Raw genomic sequence first — 23,293 nt, 5'->3', positions numbered from 1 at the left:
AGTTGTTATTGTCTTAGCGACTGACCCATCCCTCCCACTGTCCACCTGTCCATTTTCCCGTAGGTCCTCCAGCCGACGGTGCCGACCCATCCCCGCCAGCCCCCTCTCCTGACTCCGGGGAGAACACCTCGGAGGAGAGCTCCGAGGATGCAACTGTTATAGTCACGGCACAGCTGTCACCCCCACCCACCATCAGCGCAGATACACACTTTGGTGGGACATGTTAGTGGACAGGCTTCGGTGGCACAATCTGGTGAGCACCACACTGCTACTGATGTACATCTGGTGGAGGCAGGAACCCCCAGCCGAGACAGCAGTCGGAGGTCTGTTGGATGCCAGGACCCAGCTGGGTCCCAGCCTGATGTTGAGCCTGTGGCACAGAGTTACTCGAAGCTGATGGAGACGCTAGGGAGTAGCCGGGATGTTCAGAGGGAGATATCAGCTTCACTTCAGCAGATCCATAGCCGCTTGGAGGAGTCATAGAGGCTAGGGGTGCAAGACATGGCGCTGGCAAGAGTGGCACCAAGGCAAATACTAGGGTGGTGACCGCAGTGGATAGCCTGCGATGTTGGCACCAAGGCGTCGCGCAGTCGGTGACGGCCATGGCTGAGGGTCTCGGCAGTATGTCTGCCTCTCTGGGCGATGTCACCCAGGACCAGGCTGACCTTGATGAGGTTCTGCGGGACATGTCCCGCTCTCAGATGGGCATAGCAGAGACACTGCAGAGTTTTCCCAGTCGCAGGTGGGCACAGCTGAGGCATTGCAGCGCATGTCCCAGTCACTGAGGAGCATCACCGGGTGCGCCGACACAATGGTGCACGCCATGGGGAACCACTAGGGTTACCAGAGCCAGCCAATACAGGGGCAGCCAGAGCTAGAACCAGCTGTCCCTCCAACCCAAGGTGAACCCCAGGCCCAATGGGCACTGATCGGAAGGAGGGAGGAGGTGATAGGTGCCAAGCCGGACCAGTCCTATGGAAGGGTAACGGTGGCCACCAGCTTCCCCAAGTTCCTCCCTTCTGATGTGGCCACATCTCACAGGCAGCACACGGGGCAGGGCGGCAGGGCTGTGCATGTGCCGCCGACAAGTAGGCCAGTGGACGCCCGCCAGAGGCATCGAAGGCCATTGGACGAGGTAGCCAGCTGGCTGCCTCCACCTCAGATGTACATCCTGGGGAAACAACAAGACACAGTGGTAGAGCTAGGAAGGCCAGGCACATTGAGCATCACTGAGGTCACTGGGATAGAGGAGAGGGGTTGGGGATGTTAGGTAGGGGGGGAGGCGGCACTAACGGGAATGGGGTATTGTACAGCACATTAAACAACTTTTTGCACAACCATTATGACACCTCTGTAACTTTCTTCCGCAATGCTGGCTGACCGCTGGACCCTTTGTACATCTCTCATGGCAACCGCCCCTCCCCGTGGCACCCACCCACCCTCCGGCCGTGGTCATGTCCCATTCCCTCGGTAAGAAAGCCCACCAACGACTCTACTTTCTCAGAAGACTGAGGAAATTTGGCATATCAGCTACAACTCTCACCATAGATGTACCATAGAAAGCATTCTTTCTGGTTGTATCATAGCTTGGTATGGATCCTGCTCTGCCCAAGCAGGAAACTACAGAAGGTCGTGAATGTAGCCCAGTCCATCACGCAAACCAGCCTCTCACACATTGACTCTGTTTACAATTCCCACTACCTTAGAAAGGCAGCCAGCGTAATTAAGGACCCCACGGACCCCGGACATACTCTCTTCCATCTTCTTCCATCAGGAAAAAGATACCAAAGTTTGAGGTCACATACCAATCGACTCAAGAACAGCTTCTTCCCTGCTGCCATCAGACTTTTGAAAGTACCTACCTCGTATTAAATTGATCTTGTCTCTACACCTTGCTATAACTGTAACATATTCTGCAGTCTCCCCTTCCTTTCCTACATACGTTATGCGTTGTCTGTACAGCATGCAAGAAACAATACCTGTCATTGTATAATAATAATGTGACAATAATAAATCAAATCAAATCAAAGTGTGGTGTTGCCTCCCACTGTGTTCAAGCAGTGTCTAGGCATCAAGGTGTGATTGGAATGCTAGGCAATACTCCCACATGCTACATGGCCCGCCTACCCACGGGAATTCACTTGTCAAGGTATTTGTCAAGTGCTCACTGAACCACGATTGCAAGTTCCCTGTTAGTGATAACCTTCAGCCGCGCAGCCAGAGTCCTCCGCAATCAGTGAGGGTTATGGGTGATCAGTCGGGCAGGGACAAGGGTTGCCCCAGAATAGGGTTGGGATCCAGAGGTTGGCATAGCAAGCGAATGCACCCACAGTTGCCCGCCAGCTCCTCCCCCCCCCACCCCCCCCACACTCCCATGGTGCCCACCCCTGCGGAGGGTCCCCATCCCCCGCCACCAAGCAAGCCCAGCACACACGGACTCTTTGCCTGTGAGCAAAGATTGCTGCTCACCTCCTCGGCTCCCCATGGAAGCCCTTCTCCCAGGTTCACGTTTTTAAAAAGGATTGGATTTGGAATTGTTTATTGTCACGTGTATCGAGTTACAGTGAAAAGTATTTTTCTGCGAGCAGTTCAAACAGATCATTTAGTACATGAAAAGAAAAGAAAATACATAATAGGGCAACACAAGGTACACAATGTAAATACATATACATCGGCATAGAGTGAAACATACAGGAGTGTAGTATTAATCAGGTGAGTTTATAAGAGGGTCGTTTCGGAGTCTAGTAACAGCGGGGAAGAAGCTGTTTTTGAATCTCTAGGAGTACTAATCGGTGCCAGAATGAGCACTTGCTGGGGAAGCCGACGAATGATGGGAGGTGGGTGGATATGGGATTGCGCTTTTTGATTGGATGGAAATGGGGCTTAAGTGGTGTTAATTGGTTTCTCGCCACACTACGGCGAGATCCCGATTTTGCCTATGGGAGTGGTCTGGTTGCATCACAAACTATTTGATTACGGAGCAAATCTCATTTTTGGCCTCTCCCGCTATTCATCAGCCTAGTTACACATGAGTGCGAACATATTGAGGCTGTAAGATTATGCTTAGTCTCAGAACGGAGAATCCGGCCTCTAACCTTTTTTCCAAAAACTGCAGAGGAAAGTTAATGAACAAATTCACAAGAGTCTACTGATGAGCTTTTAATACAAAGAATTGATTATTAAATCAAGAAAGCAAACTAAATTACACCAGACCAAAAAGTTGGAAAGGTATCAATACAAAAACAAGAAGTTTGATTCAAATTTCCACTGTTCTTTTATCCCAGCAATATCTTTACAGGCAGTGAATTCTTATCACCTACTTGATACAAAGGCTTCTTGCTTGGGACCAGCACAGTTGCAAACAGTTTTCGTCCATTGATTTCTTGAGCATTCAGTTGATGCTTCTCACCCAACTTGTAACTCTCTGGAAGACGCCCAAAAACTGCACTCTGTACTCACTGGGCTGGATTCTCCGCCACATTTCTGTTTCACCCTGCCGGTGGGATGCTCCGTTACGCCGGCCGGTCAATGGGATTTCCCATTGTGGTGCAGCCCCATGCCATCGGGAAACCCCCGGGCTGGAAAATGGAGCATCGTGCCGGCGGAGAATCCAGCCCATTGTTTCTTCAACTGCAGAGAAAATAATGAGTTCGCAAAACTCAGTTTTCAGTAGCATCTCCGCTAAACTGACCACTTTACTGGATCCCATAGCCCCATTATTCAGTTAACTAATGTCCCTCCAGTCTTGCAATTTTTCATCTCAAAGCTGTGTATCAGTCACTGAAAGTAAGCACGCAGGTTGGGAAGCGGGAGCAGGGGCTTGTCGTGAAGGTGAGTGAGTGCCTTTAAATTTGCTTACCTTTCAGCGGGAGCAGGGTTTGAGGGAATATCAGGTAAGCTCTTCCTTTCTTTTTCTTTTATTTTTCTTGGTTTTTTTTTAAATCTAGAGGTGATGTCAGGCAAGGCAGTACAATGCTCCTCCTGCCGAATGTTTGAGGTGAGGGACGCTGTCAGTGTCCCTGCTGATTTCATCTGTGGGAAGTGCACCCAACTCCAGCTCCTCAAAAACCGTGTTAGGGACCTGGAGCTTGAGCTGGATGAACTTCGGATCATTCGGGAGGCAGAGGGGGTCATAGATAGGAGCTTCAGGGAAGTAGTTACACCAAAGACTGGAGATAGATGGGTAACTGTAAGAGGGACTGGGAAGAAGCAGTCAGTGCAGGGACCCCCTGCGGTCGTTCCCCTGAGTAACAAGTATACCGTTTTGGATACTTGTGGGGGGGATGACTTACCGGGGGTAAGCCATGGGGTACGGGCCTCTGGCACGGAGTCTGTCCCTGTTGCTCAGAAGGGAAGGGGGGAAAGGAGTAGAACATTAGTAATTGGGGACTCAATAGTCAGGGGCACAGATAGGAGATTTTGTGGGAGCGAGAGAGACTCACGTTTGGTATGTTGCCTCCCAGGTGCAAGGGTACGTGATGTCTCGGATCGTGTTTTCCGGGTCCTTAAGGGGGAGGGGGAGCAGCCCCAAGTCGTAGTCCACATTGGCACTAATGACATAGGTAGGAAAGGGGACAAGGATGTCAGGCAGGCCTTTAGGGAGCTAGGATGGAAGCTCAGAGCGAGAACAAACAGAGTTGTTATCTCTGGGTTGTTGCCCGTGCCACGTGATAGTGAGACGAGGAATAGGGAGAGAGAGCAATTAAACACGTGGCTACAGGGATGGTGCAGGCGGGAGGGATTCAGATTTCTGGATAACTGGGGCTCTTTCTGGGGAAGGTGGGACCTCTATAGACAGGATGGTCTACATCTGAACCTGAGGGGCACCAATATCCTGGGGGGGAGATTTGTTAGTGCTCTTTGGGGGGGTTTAAACTAATTCAGCAGGGGCATGGGAACCTGGATTGTAGTTTTGGGGTACGGGAGATTGAGAGTATAGAGGTCAGGAGCACAGATTTGACTTCGCAGGAGGGTGCCAGTGTTCAGGTAGGTGGTTTGAAGTGTATCTACTTCAATGCCAGGAATATACGAAATAAGGTAGGGGAACTGGCAGCATGGGTTGGTACCTGGGACTTCGATGTTGTGGCCATTTCAGAGACATGGATAGAGCAGGGACAGGAATGGTTATTGCAGGTTCCGGGGTTTAGGTGTTTTAATAAGCTCAGAGAAGGGGGCAAAAGAGGGGGAGGTGTGGCGCTGCTAGTCAAGGACAGTATTACGGTGGCGGAAAGGATGCTAGATGGGGACTCTTCTTCCGAGGTAATATGGGCTGAGGTTAGAAACAGGAAAGGAGAGGTCACCCTGTTGGGAGTTTTCTATAGGCCACCTAATAGTTCTAGGGATGTAGAGGAAAGGATGGCTAAGATGATTCTGGAAAAGAGCGAAAGTAACAGGGAACTTGTTATGGGAGACTTTAACTTTCCAAATATTGACTGGAAAAGATATAGTTCGAGTACATTAGATGGGTCGTTCTTTGTACAATGTGTGCAGGAAGGTTTCCTGACACAATATGTTGACAGGCCAACAAGAGGCGAGGCCACATTGGATTTGGTTTTGGGTAATGAACCAGGCCAGGTGTTAGATCTGGAGGTAGGTGAGAACTTTGGAAACAGTGACCACAATTCGGTAACCTTTACATTAGTGATGGAAAGGGATAAGTATACCCCGCAGGGCAAGAGTTATAGCTGGGGGAAGGGCAATTATGATGCCATTAGACATGACTTAGGACGTGTAGGTTGGAGAAGTAAGCTGCAAGGGTTGGGCACACTGGATATGTGGAGCTTGTTCAAGGAACAGCTATTGCGTATTCTTGATAAGTACGTACCAGTCAGGCAGGGAGGAAGGAGTAGAGCAAGGGAACCGTGGTTTACCAAAGAAGTGGAATCTCTTGTTAAGAGGAAGAAGGAGGCCTATGTGAAGATGAGCCATGAAGTTTCAGTTGGGGTGCTTGATAGTTACAAGGAAGCGAGGAAGGACCTAAAGAGAGAACTAAGACAAGCAAGGAGGGGACATGAGAAGTCTTTGGCAGGTAGGATCAAGGAAAACCCAAAAGCTTTCTATAGGTATGTCAGGAATAAAAGAATGACGAGGGTAAGAGTAGGGCCAGTCAAGGACAGTGGTGGGAAGTTGTGTGTGGAGGCTGAGGAGATAAGCGAGATACTAAATGAATACTTTTCGTCAGTATTCACTCAGGAAAAAGATAATGTTGTGGAGGAGAATGCTGAGACCCAGGGTATTAGAATAGATGGCATTGAGGTGCGTAGGGAAAAAGTGTTGGCAATTCTGGACAAGGTGAAAATAGATAAGTCCCCGGGGCCTGATGGGATTTATCCTAGGATTCTCTGGGAAGCCAGGGAAGAGATTTCTGAGCCTTTGGCTTTGATTTTTATGTCATCATTGGCTACAGGAATAGTGCCAGAGGACTGGAGGGTAGCAAATGTGGTCCCTTTGTTCAAGAAGGGGAGTAGAGATAACCCCGGTAATTATAGGCCGGTGAGCCTCACGTCTGTTGTGGGTAAAGTCTTGGAGAGGATTATAAGAGATACGATTTATAATCATCTGGATAGGAATAATATGATTAGGGATAGTCAGCATGGTTTTGTGAAGGGTAGGTCATGCCTCACAAACCTTATCGAGTTCTTTGAGAGGGTGACTGAACAGGTAGACGAGGGTAGAGCAGTTGATGTGGTGTATATGGATTTCAGTAAAGCATTTGATAAGGTTCCCCACGGTCGGCTATTGCAGAAAATACGGAGGCTGGGGATTGAGGGTGATTTAGAGATGTGGATCAGAAATTGGCCAGTTGAAAGAAGACAGAAGGTGGTAGTTGATGGCAAATGTTCAGAATGGAGTTCAGTTACGAGTGGCGTACCACAAGGATCTGTTCTGGGGCCGTTGCTGTTTGTCATTTTTATAAATGACCTAGAGGAGGGCACAGAAGGTTGGTGAGTAAATTAGCAGACGACACTAAAGTCGGTGGAGTTGTAGACAGTGTGGAAGGATGTTGCAGGTTACAGAGGGACATAGATAAGCTGCAGAGCTGGGCTGAGAGGTGGCAAATGGAGTTTAATGTAGAGAAGTGTGAGGTGATTCACTTTGGAAAGAATAACAGGAATGCGGAATATTTGGCTAATGGTAAAATTCTTGGCAGTGTGGATGAGCAGAGGGATCTCGGTGTCCATGTACATAGATCCCTGAAAGTTGCCACCCAGGTTGATAGGGTTATGAAGAAGGCCTATGGTGTGTTGGCCTTTATTGGTAGAGGGATTGAGTTCCGGAGCCATGAGGTCATGTTGCAGCTGTACAAAACTCTGGTACGGCCGCATTTGGAGTATTGCGTACAGTTCTGGTCGCCTCATTATAGGAAGGACGTGGAAGCTTTGGAACGGGTGCAGAGGAGATTTACCAGGATGTTGCCTGGTATGGAGGGAAAATCTTATGAGGAAAGGCTGATGGACTTGAGGTTGTTTTCGTTAGAGAGAAGAAGGTTAAGAGGTGACTTAATAGAGGCATACAAAATGATCAGAGGGTTAGATAGGGTGGACAGTGAGAGCCTTCTCCCGCGGATGGAGGTGGCTAGCACGAGGGGACATAGCCATAAATTGAGGGGTAATAGATATAGGACAGAGGTCAGAGGTGGGTTTTTTACGCAAAGAGTGGTGAGGCCGTGGAATGCCCTACCTGCAACAGTAGTGAACTCGCCAACATTGAGGGCATTTAAAAGTTTATTGGATAAGCATATAGATGATAATGGCATAGTGTAGGTTAGATGGCCTTTAGTTTTTGACTTCCCATGTCGGTGCAACATCGTGGGCCGAAGGGCCTGTACTGCGCTGTATCGTTCTATGTTCTAGGTACAGCAGGTAGTATAGAAGACAAATGGTATGTTGGCCTTCATTGTGAGAGAATTTGAGAATAGGAATAGAGATGTTTTTACTGTAATTGTATAGAGCATTGGTGAGGCCACATCTGGAATATTGTGTGCAGTTTTGTTTTCCTTATCTGAGGAAGGATGTTCGTGCTATGGAGGGAATGCAGGAAAGGTTTACCAGGCTGATTCCTGGGATGTTGGGACTGACATATGAGGAGAGACTAAATCAGTTAGGATTATATTCATTGGCATTTGGAAAAGTGAGAGCGGATCTCATAAAAACGTGCAAAATTCTAACAGGATTAGACATGGTAGATTCAGAAAGACTGTTCCGTACGGTGGGGGAGTCCAGAACTGAGGAAAAGGGGTAAACCTTTTAGGACTGAGTTGAGGAGAAACTTCTTTTCGTAGAGTGGTGAATCTGTGAAATTCGCAACCACAGAAAGTAGTTGAGGCCATAACGTTGTGTAATTTCAAGAAGGAATTAGATATAGCTCATGAGGCTAAAGGGATCAAGGGATATGCGAGGAAGGCGAGATCAGGGTATTGAACTTGATGATCCGTCATGATCATGATGAATGAGGGGGCCTCACGGTAGTAGGGGGCCTCACGGTAGCATGGTGGTTAGCATCAATGCTTCACAGCTCCAGGGTCCCAGGTTCGATTCCCGGCAGGGTCACTGTCTGTGTGGAGTCTGCACGTCCTCCCTGTGTGTGCGTGGGTTTCCTCCGGGTGCTCCGGTTTCCTCCCACAGTCCAAAGATGTGCGGGTTAGGTGGATTGGTCATGCTAAATTTCCCGTAGTGTAAGGTTAATGGGGGGATTGTTGGGTTACGGGTATAGGGTGGATACGTGGGTTTAAAGTAGGGTGATCATTGTTCGGCACAACATCGAGGGCCGAAGGGCCTGTTCTGTGCTGTACTGTTCTATGTAATTCTCTGTTTCTAATCCAAAAGTCCTGAAACCTCAATCACAAGTCTATCCTAAATCCCAGGCACCAAGGCTCATAAACAAAACCGAATGAAACTGAAACTATGTTTACCTCTTTTAAACAAATATATACATATAATTATAAATTGGTCATAACACTATGGTAATAACTTTGTTCGCTGAAGTGAGTGTAATATTTTCAAGTTTCCTGGCAATACAAAGTAAGTGGTGTGAAGAGGAAAAGAGGGATTATAGACAGTTTGGGTTAGTGGGCAAGAACATGATGGATGGAATACAATTTGGGGAAGTGTGAAGTTATCTAGTTTATTTTTTGTATGGTGAGAGACTTGATGTGCTGGGCAAGCTGGGTCTCTGGGGACTGCGTTTGATGCAGTGTAGAGAGAGACAGGCTTCCAACACGATGAGATACAACACAATTTTATTGAACATCTAACTATATTACATGCTTAACTGTGGGTTGACACTATGCTGACTTGACTGGAGACCTGAGGCTAGCCTGACCAGACTAACTGACTACCACATGGTGTTTGTACTGCTGCTAACGAGCTCTGACTGTCTTAGAGGCTGGATCCCAAGAGAGCGGGAAAACTGGTGCCCTCTGGCTTTATAGTGGTCGTGTCCTGTCTGGTGATTGGCTGCTGTGTTCTGTGTGCTCACTGGTCATCCTGTGTGTCAATCACTGCCTGTCTGCACTCCATCATATACATGGATGTATATTATGACAAGACTGGGAAAGACTTTCATTCAGAAGGACCTGGCTAGGCTTGTACATGAATCATAGAAAGTTAACATGTAGGTACGGCAAGAAAATAGCAAGACCAATTGTATGTTTGCTTTACTTTTAAATAACTGAAGTATAATGTTCAGAAATCTTACTGCATTAGGGAACTGGTGAGGCCACACCAGGTATACTGCGTACAATCATGGTTACCTTAACTAAGAAAGGACATTCCTGTTCCAGAGAGCATGTAACAACATTTCAGACTATCGCCTCCTCATGAATCATGTTCCACATGTCAACATTGTCTGAACAAAGTAAGACTTCTGGACATACAACTTCCAAACAGTTTCCCCAATTTGTTTGGGTGGTCAGTCGTTCTATTTGATCCTGTCATATTCAACAACTTGCATTTTCATAGTTTTTTTAACATACAGCAGAGAAAAATCTGGAGCATACTAACTGAATAATATAATTATCACAGGGAAACAATGCGAAATTGGTGATGTGCCCAGAACAGAAGAAGGAGGCCCAAAGCCCAAATCAGTCCTTGGGCCTGATCGGTACAATGCCAGCGAGCTGCAGAGACCAGCTCAGTTCCTGATGCAGCTCAGCAGTTGGGGACTTCTCAAATTCATCCAGCTGTTCATCTGAACTGACCTGGAGATGAGCTTGGGTTTGTGGGTAGAGTATGAAAATAGGCTGGCAACATCCCACACTAGATTCTGGAGGAACATTCCTGCTCCGCATTAAAGTAGATGAACAAAATGAAAGAGAGAAAAACTTGCTTCTTTTTTTGTGCCCTCCAGTGGTCTCTTTAAATATTGCAAGGTGGGTTCAAAAAATAAGTGGTGTGCTTGGTGCATGCTCTGCCCGGTGTGGGTCAAGTTTGACAACAGAATCCTGAAACGGCCATGAGGCTTCTCCTTAGCATATTGAAGTTTTGAAGACCTATTGGAACACTTGAAGGTTCTCAATTCCCTGGAAACTGAAGTGTACCTTGTGCCCCCCAAAAATCAGGAGCATGCCGTACAATCCCCCCCATCCCCCCCCCCCCCCCCGCTTGTCGTCCCTGAATTGGGTAAATGATGGATACTACAATTGCTGCCTAACATAGCCCATATATATGATCACAGTATTGTAGTCACTAATTTAAAAACAAAATTCCAAATGTAGCAAAACACAAACAAGTGCGAGTCATGTAAACAGTTTGATATTTTCTGTTCTAACAAAGCTCACAGTAACACCCTCTAAAGAGAATGTGAGGAAAAAAAGGAACCCCAAAACCCCCAGGTTCCCCCCCCACCGCCCCCAGCTGCTGGCCACAAACAGGTCCTTAAAGACGGCAATGAACTGCTCCCACCTGGAACAGAACCCTTCCTCCGACCATCTCATGGCATATTTAATTTGCCCTATTAGGTATTTTCTTTTCTTTCAGGTACTAAATGATCTGTTTGAACTGCACGCAGAAAAATACTTTTCACTGTACCTCCCGGCAGGTCCGACATCCCAAATTCCAAATACTGCCACCAGCAGACATGGCTCCATCCTAATCTCCACAATCTCCGATATGGTCTTGAAGAACATAGAACATTACAGCGCAGTACAGGCCCTTCGGCCCTCGATGTTGCGCCGACCTGTGAAACCACTCTAAAGCCCATCTACACTATTCCCTTATCATCCATATGTTTATCCAATGACCATTTGAATTCCCTTAGTGTTGGCGAGTCCACTACTGTTGCAGGCAGGGCATTCCACGCCCTTACTACTCTCTGAGTAAAGAATCTACCTCTGACATCTGTCCTATATCTATCTCCCCTCAATTTAAAGCTATGAGCCCTCGTGCTAGACATCACCATCCAAGGAAAAAAGCTCTCACTGTCCACCCTATCTAATCCTCTGATTATCTTGTATGCCTCAATTAAGTCACCTTTTAACCTTCTTCTCTCTAATGAAAACAGCCTCAAGTCCCTCACCCTTCCCTCATAAGACCTTCCCTCCATACCAGGCAACATCCTGGTAAATCTCCTCTGCACCCTTTCCAATGCTTCCACATCCTTCCTATAATGCGGCGACCAGAATTGTACGCGATACTCCGAGGTCCAGAACTCAATCAATTTGGGGCAGGACCAGAACATATGGGAGGTGTTTGCTGGCTCCCTCTAGCACCGTTCGCACCTATCCTCCACCCCAGGAAAGTACCCACTCATGCACACTCTAGTCAGGTGTGCCCCGTGTACCACCTTAAGTTGTACAGGCTCAGCCTGGCACAAGAAGAGGTAGAATTCACTCCAGAGTGTGATGTTCTTGTTGGATGGCCTGATTTATATTATGAGAACATTCGTAGCTAAAGCTATAAACAATGTATTAACATTCACTGTGAGTAAACTATATACAAAACAACTGATGAATAACATTAAGATCAAGCACAAGCAACCTCTTTCCAGCTTCTTCCAGCCAGTCTGAGGGATCACCTGACTGTAACATTTATTTATATACTAGTGAGACTCCTAGTGGCCACTTGGTGAATTACAACACAACCATGATACCACTATGTGGAGATGCCGGCGTTGGACTGGGGTGAGAACAGTAATAAGTCTTACAACACCAGGTTAAAGTCCAACAGGTTTGTTTTGAATCACTAGCTTTGGGAGCACAGCTCCTTCCTCAGGTAAATGATTCACCTGAGGAAAGAGCTGTGCTCCGAAAGCTAGTGATTCAAAACAAACCCATTGGACTTTAACCTGGTGCTGTAAGACTTCTTACTATGATACCACTACACAGAGCCCTACCTCCAACTCAAGTAGCAATTCCTCCTCCCACTTCTTCTGTTTCATCCAACAGGGCCCTTACCTCCTCAGGTAATCTGAACAAATCTGGGTAATGTAGACACTGGCCGATTTGTGCCCCAAGGATTGAATATGAACTTTGAGAGATTGGCCAATTATCACTCCGAAAAGCTGTCTCTGTCACAGTTAATTTTAACTAATGCCTGCTAACTGTGCATCAATTGGTGTCAATTATATTTCGGTAATGGGTATTAATTGGGGATGCATGTGTTTTTGTATTGTTACAATTGCAGTTGATGTTATACCTGCACTAGAAGATCCCAGAATGGAACTCTGGTTCAAAAGGTGGTAATTTTTACTTTTTCTTTACAAACATGAAGTCACAAGACCACTAATTAGTTTTAATGACAATAAAACACATTTATTAAACATGAAAAAATTGGATTATGATGCATAATGCTTCTACAGCCACAATTAGCTCAGCAATTGCGCACTGGTTTTCGTATTGATATGGTTTATAAAATACATCTTAACCTACAATGGTCTCATTAACGTAAAGTCCCTTTGAAGCACACAAGATGACTGTGGGCAAATACACTCTCCACTCTGAATCTCAAGTGAATGTTTGTGGATGTCTCCCCAGAATTCCCCAGACGATTGTCACATGAGGCTTTCCAAACTCCACTCCCGAAAATATGCTTTAAAATCGTCTCTCATAGCTATGCTTTATCTTAGCAGTTTGCATTCTGAAATCCAGACCAGGTTTTCCAAATGACACTTTTAAACAAAACTTTTAACAGCGAATTCAGTCCAGGATTTTACACCAACTCCTTTAGGATGGATGTCTTTGACTTGATTGCTATGCAAACTGCTCACAATTATATTAACTCTTGATTCCTAGACTATATTAAAATGACAACAAATGTTTCATCTACCTCTCATGTCTGCTGTCCTACTTCAAATATAATTTCTGCAATTATCTCTTTTATTCAGAACACTTTGGTCACTCTTCCGAGACTTATTCTGAATAATACCTTGGTCTCTGTTTGTTAACTGCAGACTTCTGTTAATTTCTCTAATTTCCTTAACTGGCTGGCCTTCAAATCTCTAAACTTATTTTCTTCACCATTACTCCATCGTATAGCTTTTCTTCCAGCAAAGCTGACAGAGATGTTCCCTCTCTAGCCTTCTAACCCCACTTGCTTCTAATAGAGCTGTGGGAAATGCCTTCTCTCTCACTACCTATCTTCAATTAAAATAAAATTAGCTAAACTAAAACTTTAAAACTTCTCTACCTTACAGTTCCAGTTGCTAACCAACACCTATATGTTTATGCCTTTTATTTATTCTTCACTGTAGTCCTCTCTCAGCACAATAGAAACACAATTGCAACCTAAGCAACTCCCACACATACAAACACCGATGTCAAGCATGAATCTAATTATAGATTTTACCTGTGCCCAACTATAGGCACAGAAACATTAAATTAAACCCACTTAAAACCAAATCTTGGGCAGTGTTCTTTATTTGGGAAGCTGGCACAGAATTGCATGTAACTCACCTTCCATTTGGGGGCGCTAATCAGTACGTGAGTCGGGGTTTGCAAATGGGCCAGCACTCTCCCCGCGCAAACTGAAAGCAATTCCCGGCCCAGTACACGTTCTAACCACGAGGGCCAGAGTTAGCGCCAAAGAGCATGGTAGCTGGAGCTGTTTTTAAGCGCTCTACTTACCTTACACTCACCGTAGCCATAAAGATGTCTCACAAAGACCAACACCCTGAGGTTGGGGGTGGTCAAAATTGGACCCACAGCTCCATGTCAGTGAGGAGCGAAGAGACACTCTGAGTGGGATTCTCTGACCCCGCGCCGGGTCAGAGAATCGCTGGGAGGCTGCGCAAATCACGCCAAGCTGCCCCGACGCCCGGATGAGATTCTCCGGATGGGCTGAGTGGCCGTAATTTAAAACGAGTCCTGCCAGCGGAGTTCTAACCTGCTCTGAGCCGGCAGGACCTCGGCGTTGACGGGTCGGGTGGCGGCCTGTGGGGGTGGGGGGTTTGGTCTGACCCGGGGGGGGGTCTCTGATGTGGCCTGGCTAAGTGCGACGGTGTCAACACTTAGCCTCAGGATCAGAGAATCCCACCCCCTCTTCCACAGCGTGGTCCACAGACTCAAACCTTCCCTCCTGAACTGCACCAGCACTGACAGCCCCACCAGGAGGACACAGCTGGTCGTTCCGATAGATGGGGGTCACTGGTCAGGCTTCTGCCCTGAGAGGGGCAGAGAACCAGGGAAGGACACAAAGGCCATGGTGCAGGTGTTCTCTGGTTGGGGTGAGCTCTGCTAATCCCCTGCTTCCTCTGAAATGGGGCAGCCTTTCTGAGGATTGCCAACACTTGGTGGGCTCCTGAATGAACTTGGCCATGCTCGTCCCTTGATGCAACAGCTGGGGTATGAGAGTGTCCAGAGGGGTAGTCCTGGTGGGCTCCCAGATGACCATAAGCCTTCTGAGCATTCAAAGGATACAGGCAGCACTGAAAGTAGTACCAAAGGGGTCCGTTTAAAATACAGACTGCAGCAATGGCGGTTATCTCGAGTTCATGGTTTGGCAATAATTTGCTCCCCACTCGTGTCCCTGGTCCGGGTAGCCACCCCCCAGCATACCCAACAATGTTCAAGGGTTTTTCAGGGCTTTTCTAGCCGCCCGATCCCCTCAGCAGTCAGGTCCCACTTGTTAGCACATGCACTAATTCATGGCTGTGAAACGTCCGACGAAGAGGAACATCTCAACAGGGCGGAGCATACTGCGTCCAATCCGCTAAGTAGATTTAAATGCGCGCAAATGACTGTTTTATATTGATTCGCTAGTGCAGGGCGCAAACCTTGATTTCGCTGCCAGGGAGGGACTCATGTCGCTGAAATCGGCGCCGGGCTCAAACTTCAATTTTTGCATGGCGCCCGATTCTCTGCCCGATGGAATTCGCATTTCCGCCGTTGCGAATCAGTGAATCCAGCCCCTTATTTCTAATATCTACCAATAGAAACATAAATCCCTTAAACAACTTTTTATAGAATCATAAAATTCCTACAGTGCAGGAGGAGGCCATTCAACCCATTGGGTCTGTATCAACCATTCGAAACAGCACTCTATCCATGCCTACCCCCTGTCTACCCCACCCTATTCCCGGAACCTAATCTGCACATCCCTGGACACTGAGGGGCAATTTAATGTGGCCAATCCACCTAACCCGCATGTCTTTGGACCATGGGAGGAACCGGAGTACCCGGAGGAATCCCATGGGGTTGCGGGGGTGGGAGGGGGGGTGGGGGGGGGGGGGTGTGATAACTCCACGCAGACAGTGCCCCAAGGCCAGAATTGAACTCGGGTCCCTGGCATTATGAGGCAGCAGCGCTAACCACTGGCACCTGGGCACCCAAACACCCGACAGGAATCATCCCGTGAACCCCCCTCAAAATGACACTTAGGGCACGATCCACCGGCCGCATTGCACTCTGGCCTGAGTGCGGTGCTGCCATTGAATGCCGGGACCCATCAGCGCATGCCGAAGCCGGTTTGAACCAGGCTTTGGCGAACTTACCCAGCATTGACCTGACTCAAGCAATCCACCAACGAGGCAGCAGCTAGGTGCTGTTCAGCACTGGTCGACACAAACGTGGAGCAGGTGGAACGGCACCTAGGGGGTCTCCTGAGCCATTGAAGATCACTGGGTGGTCAAGGTCAGTGCATGGTGGCCCCCGAGCCCTCCCCCTGGAATGTGCGCACTTTGGCGCTGCCCAGCTGGCACCCTTGCACTGGCACCCAGGCACCATCGAACAGCTGTTAAATTAAGAAGCACTTGTACACAGTCCTCTCGTTAACAAAATCAAATTCTTATTTTATTCCTCCTAGCATAAGACTGAATGTTCTTATACAATTCTTTATATGGCACTTTGTTAAAAACTTTTTGGAAATCCATTTAGATGATGTTTGTTGCACTGCTGCTAGACTATAATCATGCCATCAAATTTGTGATTGCTTTTTCATTGTAAAAGTATTTATTAATCTGTTGCAAATGAAGAACAGAAGAAACCTTCCCCCATTGTACGAACTCACATTTTATCAGAAGATCTGTAGAAAGGACTTTCAAAAACTTATGCATAACATGCATAATACCCTCCACATTTTCAATTTTATGGCTACGCTCGTTGAAATGGATGGGTTTAAATGGAAAGGTTTTCAGTATACATTAAAGTTTAAATATCATAAATTGGTTACATTTATTGTTATGTTGAACTGATGTTCATTATAACAGTTCCAATTTTATTGAATTACAGGTACATGGCACCAGAGATCATTGATGACACTATTGATAAGAGGCATTTTGGCTCATTCAAATCTGTAGATGTTTATGCCTTGGGTCTGGTTTATTGGGAGATTGCACATAGATGCTCTGCTGGAGGTAATTAATTTTGAGATTTGAAAACTGGGAGGTAAACATCGATAGACAACCAAGGCAGAAATTTTTCAGTGGGCTTTCGAAGACTGCCATCAGCATGAAATGTGGGTCAAAAGAGTCACATTTTGTGATTTTCATCGGGGTGGCCAATTAACAGCCAGTGGGTGGTATTATAAGTTCTGGAAAGGGTCCACACCGAGCCGAACAGGTTGAATCAAAAGGAAAACGGTTTAATGCAACTGAATAAGAGTACAGAGCTGTTACTCTCCTACAGGGGCCACTCACAGTTCATGGCCCTCCAGTTTTATACAGGATACAGAAGGGGATGCCTCGCTCCTCAGTGGGGGAGTACATATTCCCCATAGTTCCTTTGGGAATATCAATTCCCCAGTCTCATAAATGTCCCATGATGTTATTGGGTAGTTCAACTGAATAGATGAACAGAAATTAACCAAGGGACAAATTAAAAGGGGCCGTTCCTAGTAGGAGGACAGCCCAAAAATAACAAAAGTGCAACGGAAACTTAAAAACATAAAATCAACGTGTGCAAAGAAGGATCGATAAAACAATCCAACCCGTGCGATGCCCACCGAGCACGGAAGGCCTCGAGTGCACCCGTGGACACCCCATGCTCCCTTTCCAGGTACACCTGGCCGCGAATGATGCTGCAGAAGTGGGGCAGACAGTCCGGTCAGATTGCCCCACTCGGTCGCCCGCTGCCTCAACCTATTTATGGCAAGCTTCGCCAAGCTCAGGATCAGGTTCACAAAGAGGTCCTCCACCTTCCCCGCACCGGATGCCCGTAGATCAGGGGTCTGGGGCTGAAGTATAAACAAAACTTTAACAACAATGTTGTTACTGAACATAGACATGGATAAGGGTCCCATGACCAGCTTAAAGTTTCAACCTGCTTAATGTTTCATTAGTGTCCCATGACCTGCTTAACCCCCAGGTTATGATGGGTGGGTTCACTATGCAATTAAGGACAGCAGGTGGGGTCTTAAAACTAGAGAGCCAATCAGAGGCCGTACAGCCTGATGGAACATAAATAAGCAATCCCTCGCTATCAAAGACACATTCACCCTTTTAATCTTTCCACGGTAGTTATCCAGGTGCCAGAAATTCCCCATGATTAAATGTTTTGAGGTTTTTTTTGCTGTATTGCCTGCTGTGTTGAAATCTCTCCCTGTTCCAAGCTGTATTGTAATGTAGGTTGGGGGTGGTGTCAGTTTGCTGTCACCTTCATTGACTTGATAGAGCTCATCATCAGTAAACACCTACTTTGCACATTTATATTGAAAAGAAAACCTGATTAAATTTGAAGCGATGCTATGAAAATCCTTTTGGGTCTGGCTGAGTAGTCAAGTCTTATGGAGGAAAAAGGATTATATATAATGATTTTATGAAAATGTGCAGGTTGTGGAAGGGGTTATTTACTGGAATTTGGTAATTTTTTTCTTTGTCTCAATTTATTTGTACATTCCTCATTATTGAGTTGCAGGGGTTTCATAAATATTATGGGAAAGGAATGGAGGTGTGACCATTTCTGGAACCAGGGGAGCAAATGGCAGTTCCAGCATTTGAATAGAGGGGCCCGAGATGCTCTCAATATTGAGCACGGGCCTCATTATTGTTAAAATGGCAAAGAACGAAAGAAGCTCAGGCCACCACTATCATTTTAATGTCCCTGATTCCCAAATCCGATATCTCTCCAGTCTAAAAGAACAAGGGCAGTGGACACATGGGAACATCACCTTGCAAGCTCTCTTCCAAATTACGCACCATTCTAACTTGGAAATGTATCCCTATTCCTTCATTGCTGCTGTATTAGAATCTTGGAACTCTCACCCTAACAGCACTATAGGTGTACGTAGATTACATGGGTTGGCTCCTGCTATTTAAGAAAGCTGCACGTCTTCTTGATGGATGGGTAATAAATGCTCGACTTGTCAGTGATCCCAACAAACCATGAACAAATAAATAAATCAATGAGGTTTAAGGTTTGGAATAACCAGAGACCAAAGAAATTGGGGATTGAGCATTTGGAAGCAAGGATCTTTGGTGTTGGGTGAGGGAAGGATGGAAAAAAGTGGTGATTGTGCCAGCATCTTAAATGGAAGGTCAGGAGGAGATGATGGTAGTGGCCATTTAATTGATGGTGATACTGTTGGAGGTCTGGGCTGGTGGCTGAACATTTTCCTGCTGGAGGCGATCAGCTCGCACACTAGTTGTGCAAAGGAAGACTGCTAATTGTCAGCTCAAACTTGGATGTTGACAGGTATTGAAGTAGGCTCACATATAAATGCAGCCCATCATTTGTCATATTGTAGATAACCATGGAAGTGCTTTTATTATGATCCAAAATAGATTTTTTTATCTTCAAATTAATTTAATATAATATGAATGTTTTAATAATACATTTATAAGGAAAGTATGAAGTGAAGTATGTGAAGTATGTGAAGTATGATAATAAATGATGCATATGCCTATAATTTTTAATAGGGTTCCACGGTGACCATCATTTGCCCTATTATGATCTTGTTCCTTCGGATCCCTCCATCGAAGATATGAAAAAAGTAATTTGTGTTCAAAAACTGAGGCCACCCATTCTAAATCAATGGCAAAGCTCTCCGGTATGTCTTGCACTGTTTACCAATTCATATTTGTAATTTTAGATGGATGCAATTTGCAGCTAAGTTTATTACGAATGGTGGAAAGCATATTAGTGTTCAAAAATTATCAACTTGCACTTATTATCTCAAAGAATGTATATTTTGCTATCAGCATGTATTTTCCAAATAAGAACTGAGCACGGTGGCGCAATGGTTAGCACTGCTGCCTCATGGCGCCGAGGTCCCAGGTTCGATCCCGGTACTGGGTCACTGTCCGTGCAGCGGTTGCACATTCTCCCCGTGTTTGTGTGGGTCTCACCCCCATTTATTTTATTTAAAAAAAAAAAATAATTTAGAGTATCTAATTATTTTTTTTCCAATTAAGGGGCAATTTATCGTGGCCAATCCGCCTATCTTGCACATCTTTTGGGTTGTGGGGGTGAAACCCACGCAGACACGGGGAGAATGTGCAAACTCCACACGGACAGTGACCCAGAGCTGGGATTCGAACCCGGATCCTCAGTGTCGTAGGCAGCAATGCTAACCACTGTGCCACCGTGCTGCCCGGGTTTCACCCTCATAACCCCATAGTGTGGATTGGCCACACTAAATTGCCCCTTAATTGGAAAAAGTTAATTGGGCACTCAAAATTTATTTTTAAAAAAGTACTTTCCAAATAGCTCAATGAAATTCATGAAAATGGCTTGAATCAAGAATTTATATTTAAAGTACACACTGTGTACACTACTAAGCTGGACCAATTTACTGCAAAAAATAGTATGGTTGTTCTTAAATAAGAACCAACACACTCCCATCTACTTAATCATCAATGTATATGATAAATTATCAATCTTGTCAGTCATTCAGTACAATTAGGCCTCCCATGCATATCAGGCATCCATTAATTTCTCCTCAATGTGAAAGGTGGAAATAACACAATAGTTTCAGATTGTGGGCTGCAAAAAATAGTATGGTTGTTCTTAAATAAGAACTGGTGAAATTGTGTTCGGCGATTGGCCGGAGAATCACATTTCCCGACTGAATCAGCGGCGGCGGCGCTTTCGTGATGCTCCACCCCCTCCAAAGTACGAGTATATCACGGCATGTATCGACAGCTTCAGGCCAGTGCCTGAGGCCCACCCACCCGATGGTCCGCCCCCGAGTTCCTGACATCGCAGGACACGTGTAGCCTCATCCGTCGGGAACTCAGTCCAGTGCCGCCACAGTCAGGGGAGGATCGATCTGCGCAGGCAGAGGAGGGACATTATTCGGGGCTGGGGGCACTGTGGTGGGGCGGTTCGGGGCTTGCGAGCCGGCCGAAGGGGAGACTCTTTTGTGGGCCCGGTCCGCAAGTGGCCTCCGCCATGAATCACGGCGCAGCCGCTGCAGTCCGCCACCATGCACATGCGCGGCCACGGACCCAGCAGTTCTCCGGAGCATATCGGCAGTGAGAACCGGGTGCTCTACGCTGTCGTCCTGCTAGCCCCCAGTTTTTCTGGCGTAAAACTACACCGTTCCCACGCCGGCGTGGGGACAATAGCCCCACATTCGGAGGATCCAGCCTTGTGTCTTTCCATCAAAACATTTCATTGACTTTTATCTATTTCCAGCATAGGACAGAAGTTAACCTTTCACCAATCATCTTGCAAGACCAAAAATTAAGCAAGTAAATTAAATTGAACTTTGAATTCTATGGTCAATCAGGGCTGTGTTTGCACAGATATTCATGAAAGCTGACCTAAAATGGATGTCATCTGAGTGAATGGGCAACCTAGACTAGTGACTGGGCCACATGAGGGGCCCTCCTTCCACTCAATGGGCTGTAGCGGCGACGATGTTGACCCCAGTGGCCTTTAGGAAGCAGTCTGTTAGGCTGCCATTAATCATTGTAAAAGGCCCCGATCTGATCTTACTCGGCCGTGACTGGCTACAACGCCTCCGCTTGGATTGGCGGATTTTTCAGATGGTGTTCGGAGGCCTCTGCGAAGTGTTGGGGGAATACCCTGAAGTTTTTCAAACCAGTTTAGGAAGAATCAATGGTGCCATGGCTAAAATTCAAGTGGGTTGCCCAACCCCCAACTTGTTACTGGTGAAGGTCGAAGCGGAAAGCGACCGACTGGAGGGTCTCGGAATCATCAGGCCAGTAAGATTCACCAATTGGGTGGCACCGATGGATCCCATACTGAAACTGGACAACACTGTTCAACTTTGTGGTAACTATAAGTTAACCATGAATCGGGCATCCCGCCCGGTTGCACAGGTATCTGATGCTGTGGATCGAAGACTTGTACGCAAAATTGGCTGGAGGTCGTTAATTTACAAAACTTGACATGAGCCATGTCGCAAATCTCCAACGAGTATTGGACCCTAGTCCCAGCAATACATGGCTATAAATACCCACAGTGGCCTTTGTGTATACACGATTGCCATTTGGAGTGCCATCAGCTTACGCCATCTTCCAACGCGTCATTGAAACCATTCTGAGGGGACTGCCGTGCGAGTCAGTTTACCTGGATGATGTCCTGATAACCGGAACTATGGAGTGCGAACATTTGAGCAACCTAAAGGAGGTCCTCCACCGCTTTACAGAGACGGGTGTCCGCCTAAAAAGGGAAAAGTGTGTCTTCCACGACAGGAAGTCCATCAACTTGGGATACTGCATAGACCAGGATGGCCTGCATCTGGTGGAAGAGAAGGAGCGAGCGACTCACCCAAGCCCTCAGTCCGGGAAACACAACGGAACTGCGTTCTGTTCCTGGGCTCGTGAATTATTACGGAGAATTCATCATGGCGTCATGACCATGCTCACTTCCCTACACACCCTGCTGAAAAGAAATAGGAGTGGGAGTGGAGAGCATCTCAGGAGGAGCCGTTTGCATGGGTAAAGAGACAATTTCAATTGGCCGGCTTGTTGACATACTAAGACCTCTCTAAACCGATTGTGGTCATTTGTGACGTTTTCCTGTACAGCACTGACACCATTTTGTTGCCCCTTATGGTCGACACGAAGGACCAATCGCATTCGCAATCAGGATGGTGGCTTTGGCGGAGTGAAACTATGCTCAGATTGACAAAGAAGGCTTGGGCTTGGTACTCGCAGTCTAAATGTTTACCAGTACGTGCATGGGAAGCATTTTACTATCCTGATGGACCACAAACCGTCATTGGGTCTCTTTAAAGAAGACAAGGCAATCCTGCGGATAGCATCCTCCAGGATCCAGGGGTGGGCCCCTGTGGTGAATCACATTCCACGTAATTCACACTGTTATTATATGATGTGCTGTATTCATGTTAGCTCGGTATACGAGCAGTTGCGCGGCTCTGCCCATAGGGGGAGATGAGGAGTTTGTACTGGGCTCCGCCCATGGCTTCGCCCACGGCTCCTCCCACTAACCGGAAGTATAAAGCTTTGCAGTCGTGAGCCTGCCTGCCAGTTCATCACGTCGCAGGCAGGCTCTGTTGTAAGACTATTAAAACCACTGTTCACTTCCAACCACGTGTCTTGTGAATTGATGGTCACACAATTTAATAGTCTTAGGAAACTAGAAGAAAGCGACTAAGGAAACGACTATGGAATCAGCCCTCAAATCTGACCGACTAGAACTCGACCCGCAGGCTGCAGAGGCAAAGAGAAATCTTTCAACACTGGCTCAGATGTTTTAAGGCCCACCTGGCTGAATCAAGTACTCCAGAAACTACAGAGGAGCAGAAACTCAGTCTTCTGCATGCAAGGGTGAGCCACCGCATATTTACTCAACTCAATAGTACCAACTCGTATACGGGGACCCTAGCCATGCTAGATCGAATGTACGTGAGGCCCATCAACGTGGTCTACGTGCGCCATATTTTTACGACCCGCCACCAGCGCCCCGCGGAGTCGTTGGAAGAATTCCTGCGGG

General features: G+C 46.8%; 1 protein-coding gene across 1 annotated transcript in view; it reads left to right on the top strand.

The window, feature by feature from the left end:
• LOC119962312 (TGF-beta receptor type-1-like) overlaps positions 1–23,293 on the top strand; it is a 132,990-nt gene that overhangs the window by 91,504 nt on the left and 18,193 nt on the right. Inside the window, exons 6-7 of the mRNA XM_038790296.1 lie at positions 16,661–16,785; positions 19,285–19,415. Coding sequence (XP_038646224.1) covers positions 16,661–16,785; positions 19,285–19,415 — 256 coding nt within the window. The remainder of the gene's footprint in view (positions 1–16,660; positions 16,786–19,284; positions 19,416–23,293) is intronic.

The sequence above is a fragment of the Scyliorhinus canicula genome, chromosome 2, assembly GCF_902713615.1.
Source record: "Scyliorhinus canicula chromosome 2, sScyCan1.1, whole genome shotgun sequence".
NCBI lineage: Eukaryota > Metazoa > Chordata > Chondrichthyes > Carcharhiniformes > Scyliorhinidae > Scyliorhinus > Scyliorhinus canicula.
This window is presented reverse-complemented; position numbering and strand designations above follow the sequence as displayed.